The sequence below is a fragment of the Hemitrygon akajei genome, chromosome 11 (assembly GCF_048418815.1).
Source record: "Hemitrygon akajei chromosome 11, sHemAka1.3, whole genome shotgun sequence".
Lineage (NCBI taxonomy): Eukaryota > Metazoa > Chordata > Chondrichthyes > Myliobatiformes > Dasyatidae > Hemitrygon > Hemitrygon akajei.
In genome coordinates, this window is record NC_133134.1 from 30,016,455 (window position 1) to 30,033,215 (window position 16,761).

The window sequence follows — 16,761 nt, forward strand, 5'->3', positions numbered from 1 at the left end:
GGGGGAGATTATAGTGAGGGGGGAAAAGAGAGAAAGAGAACCAGACTAAAATAGATAGGGATGGGGGTAAGGGGGGGCCAGGGGTATCAACGGAGGTCTGTGAGTTGAATGTTCATACCGGCAGGTAGGAGGCTACCTAGGCGGGAGATAAGGTATTGCTCCATCGACCTGCGTGTGACCTCATCTTGACGGTAGAGGAGGCCATGAACAGACATGTCGGAGTGGTCTGTGGAATTGAAGTGTGTGGCCACAGGGAGATCCCGCCACTGCTGGAGGACTGAGCGCCGGTGTTCGGCGAAACGGTCTCCCAGTCTGCAGCGGGTCTCCCCTATGTATAAATGGCCGCATCGGGAGCACCAGATGCGGTATATCACCCCAGTTGACTCACAGGTGAAGTGGTGCCTCACCTGAAAGGACTGTCTGGAGCCTGGGATGGTAGTGAGGGAAGAAGTGTGGGGGCAGGTGTAGCATTTCTTCCGTTTGCAGGGATGAGGCCCGGAGGGAGGTCGGTGGGGAGGGATGGGGGGGGATGAATGGACAAGGGAGTCGCTTTGGGAGCGATCCCTGCGGAAAGCTGAGAGTGGGGGGGGGGGGGGGGGGGGGAGGGGAAGATGTGGCTGGTGGTGGGATCACGTAGGAGGTGGCGGAAGTTATGGAGGATTATACATTGGATCTGTAGGCTGGTAGGGTGATAGGTGAGGACCAGGGGGACTCTATCCCTGGTGGGCTGGCAGGGGGATGGGGAGAGGGCAGAGGTGCGTGAAATACGGGAGACGCGATGGAGGGCAGAGTTGATGGTGGATGAAGGGAAGCCCCTTTCTTTAAAAAAGGAAGACATGTCCTTTATCCTAGAATGAAAGGCCTCATCCTGAGAGCAGATGCGGCGGAGGGCGGAGGAACTGAGAGAAAGGGATAGCATTTTTGCAGGAGACAGGGTGGGAGGAGGAATAGTCTAGGTAGCTGTGGGAGTTAGTAGGTTTGTAGTAGGCTGTCTCCAGAGATAGAAACAGAGATCTGGAAAGGGGAGGGAGGTGTCAGAGACCCTTCATCAGGACCGCCAGCAGTGTGTGTGTGTGTGTGTGTGTGTGTGTGTGTGTGTGTGTGTGTGTGTGTGTGTGTGTGTGTGTGTGTGTGTGTGTGTGTGTGTGTGTGTGTGTGTGTGTGTGTGTGTGTGTGTGTGTGTGTGTGTGTGTGTGTGTGTGTGTGTGGTGAACCATCAGTGATAAAGGCAACTGCACCTGATGATGAATGCTGTTGTGCAATTTCAATTCAGTGTAGAAATATGATCGTTATTAATTTGCATTAAGTTCTGTCCAGTCAGAAATTGTTAAAGTTGAGAAATAGACATCCAACAGCCTTAAGTACCAGACTGCAAAAGAAAGTAATGCAGTACGCCATAGCATTACTTTGCAATGCAGGACAGTTAAATTAACTCCCAGTGAAGGAACTGACGCATATGAACCAGAACAGGCATCCAGAACAACCTATATTGCTACAATACTGTGTCTGTGAACCAAGAGGTAAATACATCATTTAATTATTTGTTATATAATGCTGCTCCAAACTAACATTCTGAAATATGGTTTACAGAACAAATGTTATACAACACAAGCTTTTACTAAGAAAGAAAACTGTGGGAATAGTTCAAACTCGTGTGAAAAAGAATCCATATTTTTCTTGTGCATCCAGTTGTTTTCTAAAATATTGTTATTTCAAGTGAAACGCAATTTTGGTCCAGGCAAGGAAACTCTAGCAAGTTGCTGGAGAGACATATACATACTGGCAAGACAGCTGTAGATTAGGACAGAATGCAGGGCAAGTGTCCTTAAAAGGAGATATACAGTATCTATAGTAGTGTTTGTGAATTGTTATATTAAGATTGGAATGTAAAGAAACATTCAGTTGTATTGATAAAGGGTTTTCCACCGTCTTTGTTGACAGGTGATCTGTCTTTTCTCAGATAGCAAAACTCTTTTGGGAAAAGTAGTGTGATATGATGATGACCATTGCCTTGTATGTGGAAAGCACATATAGGAACTAAAAATGGTCATTTCAAATTAGAGGCAAGACTAAAAGCTTACGGTTTACATAGAAAATAGCATAATTTAGAAACTAATTAACACTTATGGAAGAATCCTGAAACTCTAATGATAGAAATATCACAAATGTGTAGAAACTCAGGTTTGTAGTTCCTTGTTAAAATCTCACCAATTCTACGTGATGTAAAAATGGAACATGACATAGTTCACTGATTTTATGCATTGGCATAGTAACAGCAAGGAATATAAATGTATTGCCAGCCACCCATAACGATTCTGTGGAATTCGTTGCCACAAAGTGCCGTGGAGGCTGCTGCGTCTTTACAACTACATATCAATGAAATAAAAGCATGCACGAGAAGGCTTTAACTGGTGTATTCACACTGCAGTGAGAGAGAGAGGGAACAATGCACATGTGGACAACAGCGCATATGCAGACAACAGATCAATAGATAGTACACGTGCGGGGATGGGGGGGAGGAGGAAATCATTGTTATAAAAATAGATCCATACATCACAGAGGCCATGTCAGTGGGTATATTTAAAGCAAAGGTTGATAGGTTCTTGATTTGTAAAGGTGTCAAAGGTTATGGGAGAAGGCAGGAGAATGGGGCTGAGAGGGATAATAAATCAGCCATTATGGAATAGCAGAGCAGACTTGATGGACCAAATGGCCTAATTCTGCTCCTGTGTCTTATGATCTTACAAATCAGCTAACCAGTTGTGATCATCCCAATGTACTTAACATCTCCAAAAGAAAGTAATGAATTTGGACAATGGCAGAGCTTCTCATTGAAATATCGGTTATAGTCGATTCTTGAAGCCCGAGAAGGCTTTAACTGGCTTCATCATATATGCCAGGAAAGCACAAGATCCTTTTTTAAAGGTTATAAGATTTCGAAATATATGGTAATTCCCATCAGCAGCTTTTCTACCTCAGCTTCTATGAATCTGCAGTAAAAAGTTTCTTTCTTCTGCTGCTCTAAATATGAAGGCATATAGCATGTATGTACCCACTTTGATCCATAATGAAACCTTTTGAAAATTTTAACCAACGAGCATGATGCAGCCAGTTTTGGTCTTGCATACGACTCAAAAAGAGAACATCTAACAATGATAAAATGATACGTTGTGTAGATTGTATGCAAGACCACAACTGGCTGCATTATGCTCATTGGTTAGAATTTTCAGAAGGTTTCATTTTTGGAGTAAACTGGCATCATTTATGTTTAAACCAACAAAAGAAAGGTACCATGCTTTTTACTGCGGAGGTAGAAAAGAATGTGCTACGAAATGGTGTAAACTGCCTAGAAAGAAGGCCCTCCAAATCCATCACTGCTGACCACAAATTTGAACAATTCTTTACAATGGGATCATTTGCTATTGGAGTCTGGGATTACCCTTCACAGGAGGGAGATGAGTGCCAGGTGCAAGGGGAATATTGGTTTACCAATTCTCAGGCCAGCGGCTAGTCCTACTATGTCAAGTCGAGGCTTAGGCAGTCCCTGGAGAGCTCAGTAACTGTCCTCTGGCTCCACCATCTGGTGCCAGCTCTAAATACAACATCAAGGATCAGACATGGCGTCTTGGCTAGCCATGAGTCAATATCCTCAGATGTGCATGGTAGTGAATATTGATCTGCCAATGCACAATTTTTTCCCCCACATATTCCGCCCTTACAATAGTTTTACTGCCCTCTGTGCTTACTTTGGAAACCTTGCTTAAAACATTGATAATTTAAGCAATTTCTGTATCCTAAAAATGATATTGCCTAATCTAACCTTCTGTAGTACTTTATTAGGTTACATGACACAAAATCTGTGTAAATCTTATTTGCTGAAATGTATTCGAGATTTGGAAACTTCACTTATTCCTAATTTGTACATATGCATTACTTTAATAGGTGTCCTACTGCAGCTGTCTCGTAATTATAAAGCAAAATGTTGAAAAAACTCATAAAATTATTACAATTTTTTTTTTAAATCCTTAAACTACCTCAGTGGTGATCAACAATGACGAAGTCACAGTTGCAGCAATTACACATATGACAGTTGGTCTACAGATAGATTATCCTTTGAAATGGTTGAATTTGCATCTCCCCCAATTTCATTTGGAATTAACTCCCTATCTAGGATTCAGTAAACAGATTTCCAAGTCTATTCTGAGATCAATGAATACTTCTTCTCAGGCACTCTCAGGATCAAGGATGTGGGCCACAGAGTCATAGAGCACAGAAACAAGCCCTTCGCACCAACTTGTCTGTCTGTCTATTCTGGCCCATCGAGCCACACCGCTCAGCAACCCCTGATTTAACCCTAAATCATGGGACAATTTACCGTGGCCAATTTACCTACTCATTGGTATGTATTTGGACTGTGGGAGCAAACTGGAGCACCTGGAGTAAACACACAGTCATGGGGAGAACATGCAAATTCCTTACAGACAGCAGTGGGAATTGAACCCAGCCGGCTGGTACTACATGGCCACGCCACCCGAGTTAGTCCCATTTACCTACGTTTAGCCCAATCCTTCTAATTCTTTCCTTTTTCCATGCACCTGTCCAACTGTCTTTTAAAATGTGTTATTAAAATCACCTGTTCCGCTTCCACTGGCAGCCCATTCCATTTGGTATCATCCTGAGCGAAGAACTTGCCCCTCAAGTCCCTTTCAAATCTCTCCCCTCTTAACTATGCCCCCTAATTTTGGACTCTACCACAGGTTTGAGTACCACTTATCTGAAAACCCAAAGCCTCCAAAATCTGAATTCATTTTTTGAGCACTGACATGGTCTCACAAATGGAAACTCCCACAAGGTGCTGGGAAGGTTACCAGGCAATGAGCAGGTCTCTGAGGATGGCAGACAGTTCTGAGAGGTGACCTCACGTGTATTGAGCAGAAGTTAAATGAAAAATAAAACAACACTGCAGAAAGTAGAAAATGAAGATCCCGATTGTGTATTGAAAGAGTGGATTCATCAGCAGAGTGAACATATGTCACCTAACTGTTTACTGGTCATGAAATAGGCAAAGATCTATCACGACAAACTGAAAATTGAAGGTAATTGTGAATATTCAGCAGGCTGGTTACAAAAATTTAAGAAAAGATTTGTGGTAATAAAGCATCGTTTGCAGATCACGAAGCAGCAGAGAAATTAATTGACGAGTTTGCCAAGATCACCACTGATGAAAGTCTAACACTAGAAGTTTAAAATGCTGATTGCTTTATACCCTACATAAAACCTAAAAAAAAAGTAAAAATACACTGTGCCATAACTTTTTTTAAAATCAAAACACAGCATCGTAGATGGAGACTGAAAGTCTGCTGTTGTTTGTTGTTATTCAACAGCTGATTCAGGTATTCTCCCGATCTGCTCTGCTGCTTGTGTTACCCTGAACACATTATATTTTCATTACATTAACGGTATGTAATAATTTTCATTTTCAGTACATGTGTGATGAACAAATGCAAGACAGAGACTGCTTAGCGGTAGCACATATATTCAGAGTTGGAAATTATGGCAATCACAAGCTATCTCATTATATATTCCAAAATCTAAAGCACCTCTGGTCCAAAGCATTTTGACTAAGGTGTACTCAGTCTGGGGAAAAGACTGAACACATTCACCCTGTCTAAGCCCCTTGTGATTTTATACCCTAGTTCACCTCTTAGTCTCTGACATTCCATGGAAAAAAAAGACCAACTGCTCCCTGTAATTTAGTCCACCGAGTCCTAGCAACATCCCTGTAGATCTTTACTCCACTATTTCCAGTTTATTACCACCTTTCCTATAGCAGGGTGACCAAAACTGAACACAATACACCATGCTGTCTTATCAAAGCCTGTCCAACTGCAACACAATCTCTCAAATTCAAGTTTAAGTTTATCGTCAATCAACTGTATACATTTATACTGCCAAATGAAACAACATCCCTCAGGACCAAGGTGCAGAGCACATTACATACAACACACATGCAACACAAGAGGTAATAATACCACAAAATAAATTAACAAAGAATAAGGTGCATTTATGACACAAGTGGAAAAAGTAGGCAATATATGCTACTGGTGTTTGAAATGTGATAAGACCTAGGTGGTGGCAGAGAGTTCAGTGGTCTCATAGCCTGGAGAAGAAGCTGTTTCACATCTGAACAGTTCTTGTTCTAATGTTGTGGTACCTCCTGCCTGATGGTAGGATGTCAAAAAGATTGTTGGATGGATAGGAGGAACTATTGACAATGCCAAGTGTCCTGGATACACAGTGCTCCTGATAAATATCTTGTGTGAGTGGAAGAGACCCCAATGATCCTCCCAACATTCCTTGCAATCCCTTGTAGGGTCTAATGGTCAGATGCCTGGCAATTCCCATGTCAGACAGTGATCCAGCTGGTCAGGACATCCTCAAATGTTCCACTGCAACACACACACAAAACACTGGAGGAGCTCAGCTGGCCAGGCAGCATCTACTGAGAAGAGTAAACAGTCAATGTTTTTGGCCTGAGACCCTTCATCAGGACTGGGGCAAAGAAGATGAGAAGTCAGAGTAAGGTGGTGGGGGGGAAATGGGAGGAAGGAGTACAAGATGGTAGCTGATAGGTGAAACTGGGAGAGGGGGTGAGGGTGAAGTAAAGAACTGTGAGGTTAATAGTGAAAGAGATAAAGGGCTGGAGAAGGGGAAATCTGATAGGAGAGGACAGAAGACCATGGAAGAAAGGAGCCACCAGAGGAGGGAATGAGCATGTAATGAGATACAGTGACGGGGAAAATGGGATGGGGAATGGCGGGGGGAGGGAGAACAATTACTGGAAGGTTGAGAAACCAAAGCTCATGCCATCAGGCTGCCCAGACAGAATACAAAGTGTTGCTTCTCCAACCTGAGAGTGGCTTCATCGCGGCAGTAGAGGAGATCATGGACTGACATATTGGAATGGGAATGGAAAGAGAATTAAAATGGGTGGCCACTGGGAGATCACAGTTCTTCTGGCAGATGGAGCGTAGCTGCTCAGCAAAGTAGTCTCCCAAACTACATGGGGTCTCACCGATATACAGGTGGTCACACCGGGAGCACTGGATAGGCTCACAGGTGAAGTGTCGCTCTCAGGTTGGAGGAGCAACACTTTATATTCCGACTGGATAGCCTCCACCTAAAGACTTCTCATCTACCACCCCCCCCCCCAAACCAGTCCTGACAAAGGGTCTCAATCAAAACGTCACATGTTTACTCTTTTCCATTATCTGCTGCCTGGCCTGCTGAGTTCCTCCAGCATTTTGGTGAGTATTGCTTGGATTTCCAGCACCTGCAGATTTTCTGGTGAACGCTCTATTGGGTAAAATGGGGAGAGAGGTGGGGAAGGAAGTTGCTGTGCTTACTTAGCTCAGGAAGTGAGATCATCTGTTACGTGCATGCCCGGTAATTTGGTATTCCTAATTCTCTCCAAGAGTACCCGTTTATGTGAAGTAAGGAGCGGTCAGCCTACATCTTCCGAAAGTCCACACTTATCTGTTTAGTCTTGTCCATGTTGAAACTCAAGTTGTGTTCGCACCATTCTGCCAACCACTCTGTACGTTATCGTGTCATTATTGTTGATGAGGCTTTTTTTATCCTCTATATTCACCGCCTTGACTGATGAATCCAAGTATGCCAAAAGCCTTCTTCACCACTCTGTGACCCACTTTCAGGGAATCATGTATCTGAACTTCTGATTTAAACTTTCAGAAAAGTAAAACCTTGCAGTTATCAGAATTAAACTCAGTTTGCCATTCCTCAGCCCACTTACCCAACTCATCAATGTATCCTATAATTTTGTGGGTTCTGAGTTGGCTAATGAGACCAATGTAGGACTGCTCTACAGATGAGGCTATCTCTTTCCATGGCAAGAGCTAGAGTGCTATTAATCCATACCTGTTCAATGTACAGCACCGCCTTCTAAATGGTTCCAATTGATCATTATTTCTGCTGTTCAGAAATAGTAAATAATGAAGGAGATGATTCCATTTGAACAACCCCACCATTCGGCTCATCCCAATCCTAGCTGCTGTGAGAACAACCCACCAATGCCATCGCATCTCTTATTGAATTCCAGGGCCCCTAGGATACACAAAAGATGCCGGAATTGGGAACAAAAAGACGGAACCAAGGGTCAAGCAGCATCTGTGGAAATCGTGCAAAGTGACTGAGAGGGAAGAAGAAATATTGCCTGTATATTGCTGTGGCAGGGGAGGTGGGATATAGAAAGGTAGGTGATAAGTGGATCCAGACGGAGAGGAGTTGATGAGCAGATGGAACCAGTTAGGAGAGGGGGAAGGGAGAGTGAAAAAAGGGTGGATAAGGGTGTGTGGGAAGAGAATGTGAGGGGGGTGGGTTACCTGAAATTGTAAAATTCAGTGTTCATGCTATTGGTTTGTAAGCTACCTGTAGAGAATACAAGATGTTATTCTAATTTGCATTTGGCCTCTCCATGAAAATGCAACTGGATGCTCGAGTCGGCTATTGCAGACTCCACAAAGGAGTCAGCTCGCTCATACCTCGTCTCACAAACATTGTGGAGGCTGCATCGCAAACACCAAGTGCGGCAGACTAGCCCAGAAGAGGTGCACGTGTACATCTGCCTCACCTGCGAGGGGCTTTTATGTCCCTTGGTGGTGAGGGAGGAGAGGAAACGACAGGTAAAGAGCCCGGGTATAGGGAGAAGTGGGGCAAGTGAAGCAGGGAGTCGCAGGAGAGTACAAGCAGATGTTGGAAGGAAGTGAAGAGGGAAAGAGACGATGGGTGTTTTGATCACACTGGAACTGGCGGAAATTGTGGAGGCTGCTGTGCTGGAAGCAGAGGCTGGTGGGGCGGAAGGCAGAAACCAAGAGAGCTCTGTCTAGATGGAGGGGTCAAAAGCAGCCTTGCAGGAAATGGAGCAAATGCCTGCAAGGGTTCCATCAACTATGGCAGAGGGGATGCCATGTTCGTGGAAGGAGAAAGACATTTCAGAGAGCCTAGAGTAGAAAACAGGCCTTTGGTGAGATCAGCTGCATTGGAAAAGGAGCCTTTGGGGGGGGGGGGGGGGGGGAAGGATCCATTGTAACAGGAGCCCTGCTTCATTTGAGTATTCAGCCTTCCAGTTGGTAAACAGTACATCACCCTTTGCCATTTCTGCTAATTCCAACATGATCAGTCACATCTTCACCCCACACCCCCACCCCAAACCTTTCTTATTTCCACAGAGACCACTTCCTTTGGGAGTCCCTGGTCCATTCATTAATTTCCTAAGCATTTACCCTGCAACTGTAGGAGGTACAATACCAGTCGCTTTCACCTCCTCCCGCACCTGTCGGTTGAGGCAGAGGTGTACCTGCAACCTGCCTCATTCTGTTCTACTGCATTCCATGCTCCTCTCCCCATCTGGTTCCACTTATGACCTACCAACCTTTTGACTTAATTCAACCCCTCCCAATCCTCTATAGTTTTTTACTGACAAACTTTCCTTTCCGCTCTCTGTCCTGATGCAGGGTCTTGACCCGAAACATCAACTTACAAGACACTGCTTGGCCCACTAAGTTCTTCAAACATTCTGCTGCGAGAGAAAGACCTTAGGCAAACCATTTATCAAGACTTGTCAATAGGGGATTGTTACTTTTAATGTTTATGTTCCGGCTCACACCTCTCAACCAATTGCCAACCTATGTCAAAAGGTTATCTTGCATTCTGTGAGCTCTCAATTAAGTCCGTAATCTTCAGGGCAAACTTTTTATTGAATTCTTTCTGGGAATCATTGGTGAAAGATAACTCTCAATGAGATTCTGCTGATGACTTTCCCCAAGCATCCAACCAGATTAGACAGATGTGACCTGCCCTTCACAAATCCAGGCTGATTTTCTTTGATCATTTCAAACTCACCAAGTACTCAGTCATTCCGTCTCTGAAAACACATTCCAATAATTTCTCCATGACTAATGTTGAACTTACAGGCTTGCAGTTATCTGGTTCATCCCACTGTCTCTTTATAAATAATGCAGCCAAATCTCCCATACAAATATTAACTAATTTATTTTTCACGTTTAAGTTACAGTAAGGCACAGATCAATCACAAATCCATTAGCATTTTTAACTTACAGTAAATCTCCTCGACTCATATTTGCAACCTCTATAGCTCTTTAGTAACGTTAAAGAGCTATAGAGGTTGCAAATATGAGTCGAGGAGATTTACTATAAGTTATATCCTGCTAATTCCATCCACACTGGATCCCTATTTACCCATTCGAAGTTCATACTCCCATGATGCTGTGTTTTTACCCGTTTGAACAATTTGACTTACTCATTAACAATTCCATACAAAATAACAGAAGACAACTAAATACGTACTACCGGAAGATACATACTCTATACGATCAGGAAATGTTAAAATCGCCTTCCACTGCGCATCCTTGCAGAGATATAACAGTTACATCATTGATCAGCGGACTGTGTGCCTCGTTAACTCCCTATTGTGTCAGACCAGAGCATATGTAATGCAAAACACCACTTTATTACATTAACGCAAAAATAATGTTCTAATTTTAATCTCCTGTGCACCATACAGCGTCTTCCCGACAGGCATTTGCCCAGAAGTGCCACACATCTGAGGCTGAGGCGCCTAAGCCCATGAAGTTCCCAGACTGGTCTGGATCACTGTCGACACGGTGATGTTCTAAATTCTTGGGAAATATTATTCTAATATACTGTATGTACAGATTTATCGGCGATGTTGCCAATGAACACTCTGCAACGTGTTTCCAAGATAAATCTTCATTCCCCATTTTATCGCGCTTACAAATTAAGGAAAATGTTGACCAATTTCCCCGTGCGAGTTCGGTCTAGTTTCGTTTTTCTATTTTTGATGTGGAACGATTAAGGAAAGAAAGAGAATGAATGTCACTATACATTTCACTTCAGCGCAATATAAAGATTTTTAAACATCGTGCATGTGGACTTGACAAAGTCATTAAACTATGCCCATTAAGATGTAACTTCCAGCAGGTTTCCAGAAAGTTTTTCTTACCTTGGCTAATTTGAATTTGTGTCGGGGGGACAGCCGTTTCTGAAATTACCGCAAGAGACAGGACTACCCCTACATTCCAGCTAATCATTGTGATAGCCCTTGGACTGTCTCCCACTCGTAGATCAAACCCAGCGAACCTTCCGCACTTCATTCAGTACAAATTCCTACCGACTGCCGCCGCGCTCCAGCCTCGGCCTCCACCCTCGCTTTTATGGAAATGAGACACTGGGGTCACGAGGCTGAGTTTGCATCCTAAAAAGGTACGTTCGGTCCCAGAGAGGGGGAAAAAAAACAACGTTGGGATTCCGATAAGGAAAGCCTATTGTGTTAATTTTATTCACAGTCATGAAGTGGAGAAATCTATTAAGTTTGTCTACCACCAGCAGCACAGCATAATATATAATAGTGGAGAGACTACATTTTTGAAAGATGGTGAAGACAAAAAAAAGTTGAGAATTTCCTCTGATCGCTGCTGTGGTGGGCTAGACGCCAGAGGACAACGTGTACTGTCCATGATGGTAATTGTATATGGTTTAGGTTTTGTTCTGAAGCATATTCTCTCCTCACACATTTTGTCCCAACTGAGGAGTATTGTCTGAATTCACTATCCACTGAAGCTAAATGGGTTACTACCTCTAATGAAATACTCAAAAGCAGTAAGATAGATATTTTATTGATCCCAGAGGAAATTACCATGTCACCATAGCATTACAAGTGCACAGATGTACAAATGTGCAAATATTAGAAGAGAAGTACAAAAGAATAAAAAGAAGTTATCTCAAGCTGTCTAACAGGAGGGGGTCATCATTTCCCCAGCTATAGGTTGACTCATTATAGAGCCTAATGGCCGAGGGTAAGAATGACCTCAGATAGTGCTCTTTGGAACAGCACAGTTGTCTTAGCCTGTTACAAAAAGTGCTCCTCTGTTCAGCCAAGGTGGCATGCAGAGGGTGAGAAACACTGTCCAGAATTGCCAATAAGCAGCCTAAAATAAATATTCAAGGCTATACTGATAGTAACACATCTATGCCCATTTGGATAGGGTTAGAATGCGGTTAATACACCTGTCCCATCATTCAGAATGACCAATGACTTTTTCTCTATCTTAATAGCAAATTCTATCATTTTCCCCTCAGTCCTTAATGCCTCTACTCTCCAGAAATCCAGCTAACTCCTTTGCAAATGTTTTCAAATGACTTGGCCTCCAGAGGCTTCTGTGACAGGAGGTTCTGCAGATTCTTGCCCCTCAAAATGATGAAAATTTTCCCTTTCTCACTCTTAATACACTGTACTGTGATTCTAGATACTTCAGGGAAAACATCCTCCCTTACCCAGCCTGATTTGCCCTGTCAGAACTTTGGACATTTCAATTGCATCCTTCTTTCTTCTAGCCTCTGGTGAGTCCACCCCTAGTTAACCATCCTTATAAAGCATGATCTTGATCCCAAGAAACAGTCTGGTGAACCTTCACCACACCCCCTCTATGGTAAGCATATCTCTTCTTGGGTAAAAAGAACACAACTATCCAGTTGTGGTCTCCTAAAAGTCCTGTATAGCGGAAGCAAGAGTAATCACTTGGAAATTATTGACCAAGAATTATATGTGTATTTTAGGCAGCACCCTATGGTTTACCTAGAATTGTGAACAGCAAGTTAGTAGCCAGGCCTTAATGGTTTCAATGACAGCATTTAGTATCATTATAGGGTGAAACAGGTAATGCAACCTGTGGAATAAGCACCTGTGTAGTTAAATGCAGAGATCCAGGAATCACTGTTCATAATTCTTTGCTTCCATTCATGGTACACCATCTTCTCCAGTGTGATCAAAGCAAACTAATGGTCCATGAACAACTGAAAAACACTATAAAACTTCTAGGCTTTGTTACATGAACTGTGCATAAGTTGATAATTTTTTACCAAGCCATACTTAGTATTCTGGTACTTAAAATGTCTAATTTTCATGAAAATATTTTAATGGATTTACTAAATTATATTGTGTTCGTTTTATATTTCAGCTTCTACATTAATCTCTTGAGTATGTTCCATTGATTTGTAAGCTATTAACAATTCATTAAAGTTTGCATTTTTCCTTCCTAGTTTGCTACGTATGAGAATGTTTCAATGTGATTGGCTGTTCAGTCAGGTGAATGTCTTCACTGTTGATGGACACCATGGATCCTGTTGGACTAAGCCTGTAGTTACTGCTGGTAGGAGAGAGAGCATCACAGAAATCATTGAATTATATTGGCAGCTTCCATTGATGTCAGTGACAAGTGCCATTCCTTCACCACTGATTGAGAATTTAGGTCATTAATGAGGCATGATTCAAAAGGATGCCTACATCTCCATCACTATATTGGATTCAGCTCTCCACCGTCTTTTTAAATCTATCAACCCCACAATATTGGCCAACTGTCAAAGGTGATTCCTCCCAAACTGCACTTGTTTAGGCTGAAACAAGCAACCTTATAAGGGCAATGGGGAAAAAAGTAATTATTTTGCTATTTCATTGCAAAGATTACAGTCTGGACTTCTTAAATACATTTTAATTGAGGTAAGTATAAGTCACATTGAAATTTGATTACTTTCCCACTTAATGCCAAGGAGCATGATCAACAGAGATCAAAATGTGGATTTGGTGCCTCTCCTGAAACTAGTTTTTGATGTGGACTTGCCCATTTATCCCCATTTTAAGATTGTGCACATTTTAATGCTGTTGCTTGTATTCCAGGGCAGAATTTGGGATCAGCAGAATCACCACATGATCAGGTTTAATGTTTGGGTTGAGCCCAGGGAGGAATCTCCAGACTTTCTACTTTGTCGTAAATTTTCAGCCTTTTTAGCGCTTGTTGAATATGATTTATGGGTGAACTAATCACAGAAATACATGAATAGCAGATAATGCAATAAACATCATTAGGCAATGTTATATCTAATATTTAAATTAGCAAGTGATTGGCTACACTCCAAAGGGAAGCTGATTTAAAACAATTTGTCATGCAGGAAGAAACCCATACAAATAGCACTGGAAGTTTGATGTCCCCTAGTGAGTTGTGAGCTGTGACACCAACAACTTTAATCTGTGAGACAAAACAAACCCTCATTATAATGACTGGCTTTCTAGTTTGTCTACATTTGTTAAAGCAGTGCTGAAAATTGGGTTTATGTTGATTTCCTTGAAGTGCTTCTGGTTTTTAGTGTTCTTGCCCAGTAATTGATCCAAAAAAAGCAAAACATTTTGCAGATCAATCATTTTACAGTAATTATCCCAGTCAAACATGCAGAGATCCCTTTCTAAAGTTCATGTGCAAACTCCATTGAATTTTGTCAGTTGGACATAAAAGTCTATTTCAAAAAAGAAATCACAATTAATTTCAGACATTCATCTTCCAGGGAACCCAAATGGCCATTATTACCGTGTTTCTTGTACAAATGATTTTGTTTGAAAATGGATCTGATTAGAAGTCAGGTATTCAATGGTATTGATTGAGACAATCTGTCTGAGATGGCCGTGTTTCAATGCAGTCAATTGAAAGGTTTCAGAACCATTATTATCATTAACAAAAAAGATCCATAGGGAATAAGGATGCAAGGATGATGGTAACCTTAATGTAGTAACATTGATAGTTTAAAAAGATATTGTACTTCGGATGTGATTCATCTAAATCTAGATCAAAGAGAAAACAACTAAAATAAAGGACAGAAAGTTACAAAATGCTAGTGTTATGAATGTGAAGCAACTCTGAGGGGCCGAAGGGTGCAAAGTCGCCACCTCCTTTTTGAGAATCACAAGATCACTATTAATTCGGGTCTGGGACCCAGGACATGAGAGAGAGACACACGGAATACACAAGGTTTGGAATGTGTCCTGGCCTCAGCGGAACGGAGCCACTGATAATGGCCATTGTCTCTTGGAGACGGAATTGTGTATTGACTACTGTACTATTCATTGAAGCCCTCAGAGAATGACCAGAATGGGCTGGTTGAGGGATTGCATCATCCCAACCTGATTGACATCTGAGACCCCGTGAGTAAGGATAAAAGAGGGGTCTGGGGAACAACCCCTTTAGACACACCAGGAGAAACGCTAGAGATCCCGTGACAGCGTTTAATAGCAACAGCCAGTGGGGGCTCGTGTGCGTCCTCCCTTACCAGGGTGGCGGGCTCATCACGGAAGAACGGTTTAGCTAAAGGAGAGGCCACAAGTGAACGGCCACACCAATGGGACTCCTGACGGATCAAAATCATAAAAGAAAAGCCAGCAAGTTTTTCTCCAAATCTCTCTCTCTCTCCAACCATTGCAACACAGTGGCCCCCAATGGCTGCAGCCTGCATGAACTGAGTGAACTTTATATTTCCATCGGACAATACATTATCCCCTAGACAATGATAGAGCTTATTTCTTATTGATTATTATTATACCTGCACTTTTAGATTTAGTATTTAGTATTGATGACATATATATACAACAAGTGTATGGGACATTGGAAAAAAAGTTGAATTTCCCCATGGGGATGAATAAAGTATCTATCTATCTATCTATCTATATATTATCTGTATATTTGCATTGATATTATTTTTGTGTATTTTTACTAATAAATACTGTTAAAAATAGTATCATCAGACTTCAACAGACGTCTCCACCTTTGCTGGTAAGTGACCCAGTTATGGGGTTCGTAACACTAGAAATGTGAAAGAAAGTTAAAAAAATCAGAAAAGGGCAGACAAAGCTTGATTCTACAATAAAAGAACAAGGCAAAGTAATCTGCGATGCAAAAATGTAGAAAGAAATCACAGCAAGAGAACGTCTGAGGGAGTTTATCATCACAAATTCATTATTTTGATTTGGCAGAGATTGCGGATATACGGTATATTGCTTACAAGTATTAGTAAATAAGTTCCAATATGATTTATCATTGCATAATCAGAATGCTAAAGAAAACCTTTATACAACCACTCTTTCAGGATACGCCAGGCTGTAGCAATTAATTACAATAAACATATTCATTGCCAGTGTTATGACAGCAACGTTCAGTTTTATCAAACACATACTTGTCAATCTCATGCATACATATGTACCCTTCTATTTTGAGTTTGTGTCTCTATCTCTTCCTCATATATTTAAAAAAACACTCACACGTGCAAACACACATTTGCACACACAAGAAGAAATATATGTGTACCATCATTTACATTCTAGCACACCTAATTATTTAGATGTCCTGTTCAAGATACATGTCCACACACTAACAATTGGTCATGTATTCGCACACGCTGTCCCTCATTCAACCATTTGTTCACACACACGTGGGCATGGGCATTCACAGGCACAATCTTCTGTCCAAACACACATTTGTACAGAAATTCATACCTACTTTAGTATCCTCAGATATCTTCTTAATAGTCCCCCAGGAACAAGACTCTCCTGTTTTTTTCCTCCATACTTAGATGCACCCATGTCTTCACACCATCTCACACAGACACTCAAAGACTTTCTGTCATGGTTACGTTAATGAATTATCCTGGGACCTTAGCAATTAGCAATCTGTTCCAAGATTCAACACTTCATCCAGCAAGCACATTACATAGAACACCATTTGGTTGAAGAATAAATTTGGCAACACCTTTGAGGTGCAGAGGGTTCTGGATTTGGTGTATGACTTTTTAAAGGTTAGAATACAAGCACAGTATGTAATTAAG

General features: G+C 41.9%; 1 protein-coding gene across 1 annotated transcript in view; it reads right to left on the reverse strand.

Annotated features, from left to right (window-relative positions):
• The window catches only part of clec19a (C-type lectin domain containing 19A), a 49,010-nt gene extending 37,753 nt beyond the window's left edge, over positions 1–11,257 (reverse strand). The window contains exon 1 of the mRNA XM_073060536.1: positions 11,063–11,257. Within this exon, the coding sequence (XP_072916637.1) occupies positions 11,063–11,213 (151 nt within the window). The 5' untranslated portion in view covers positions 11,214–11,257. The remainder of the gene's footprint in view (positions 1–11,062) is intronic.
• Positions 11,258–16,761: the final 5,504 nt, after the last annotated feature.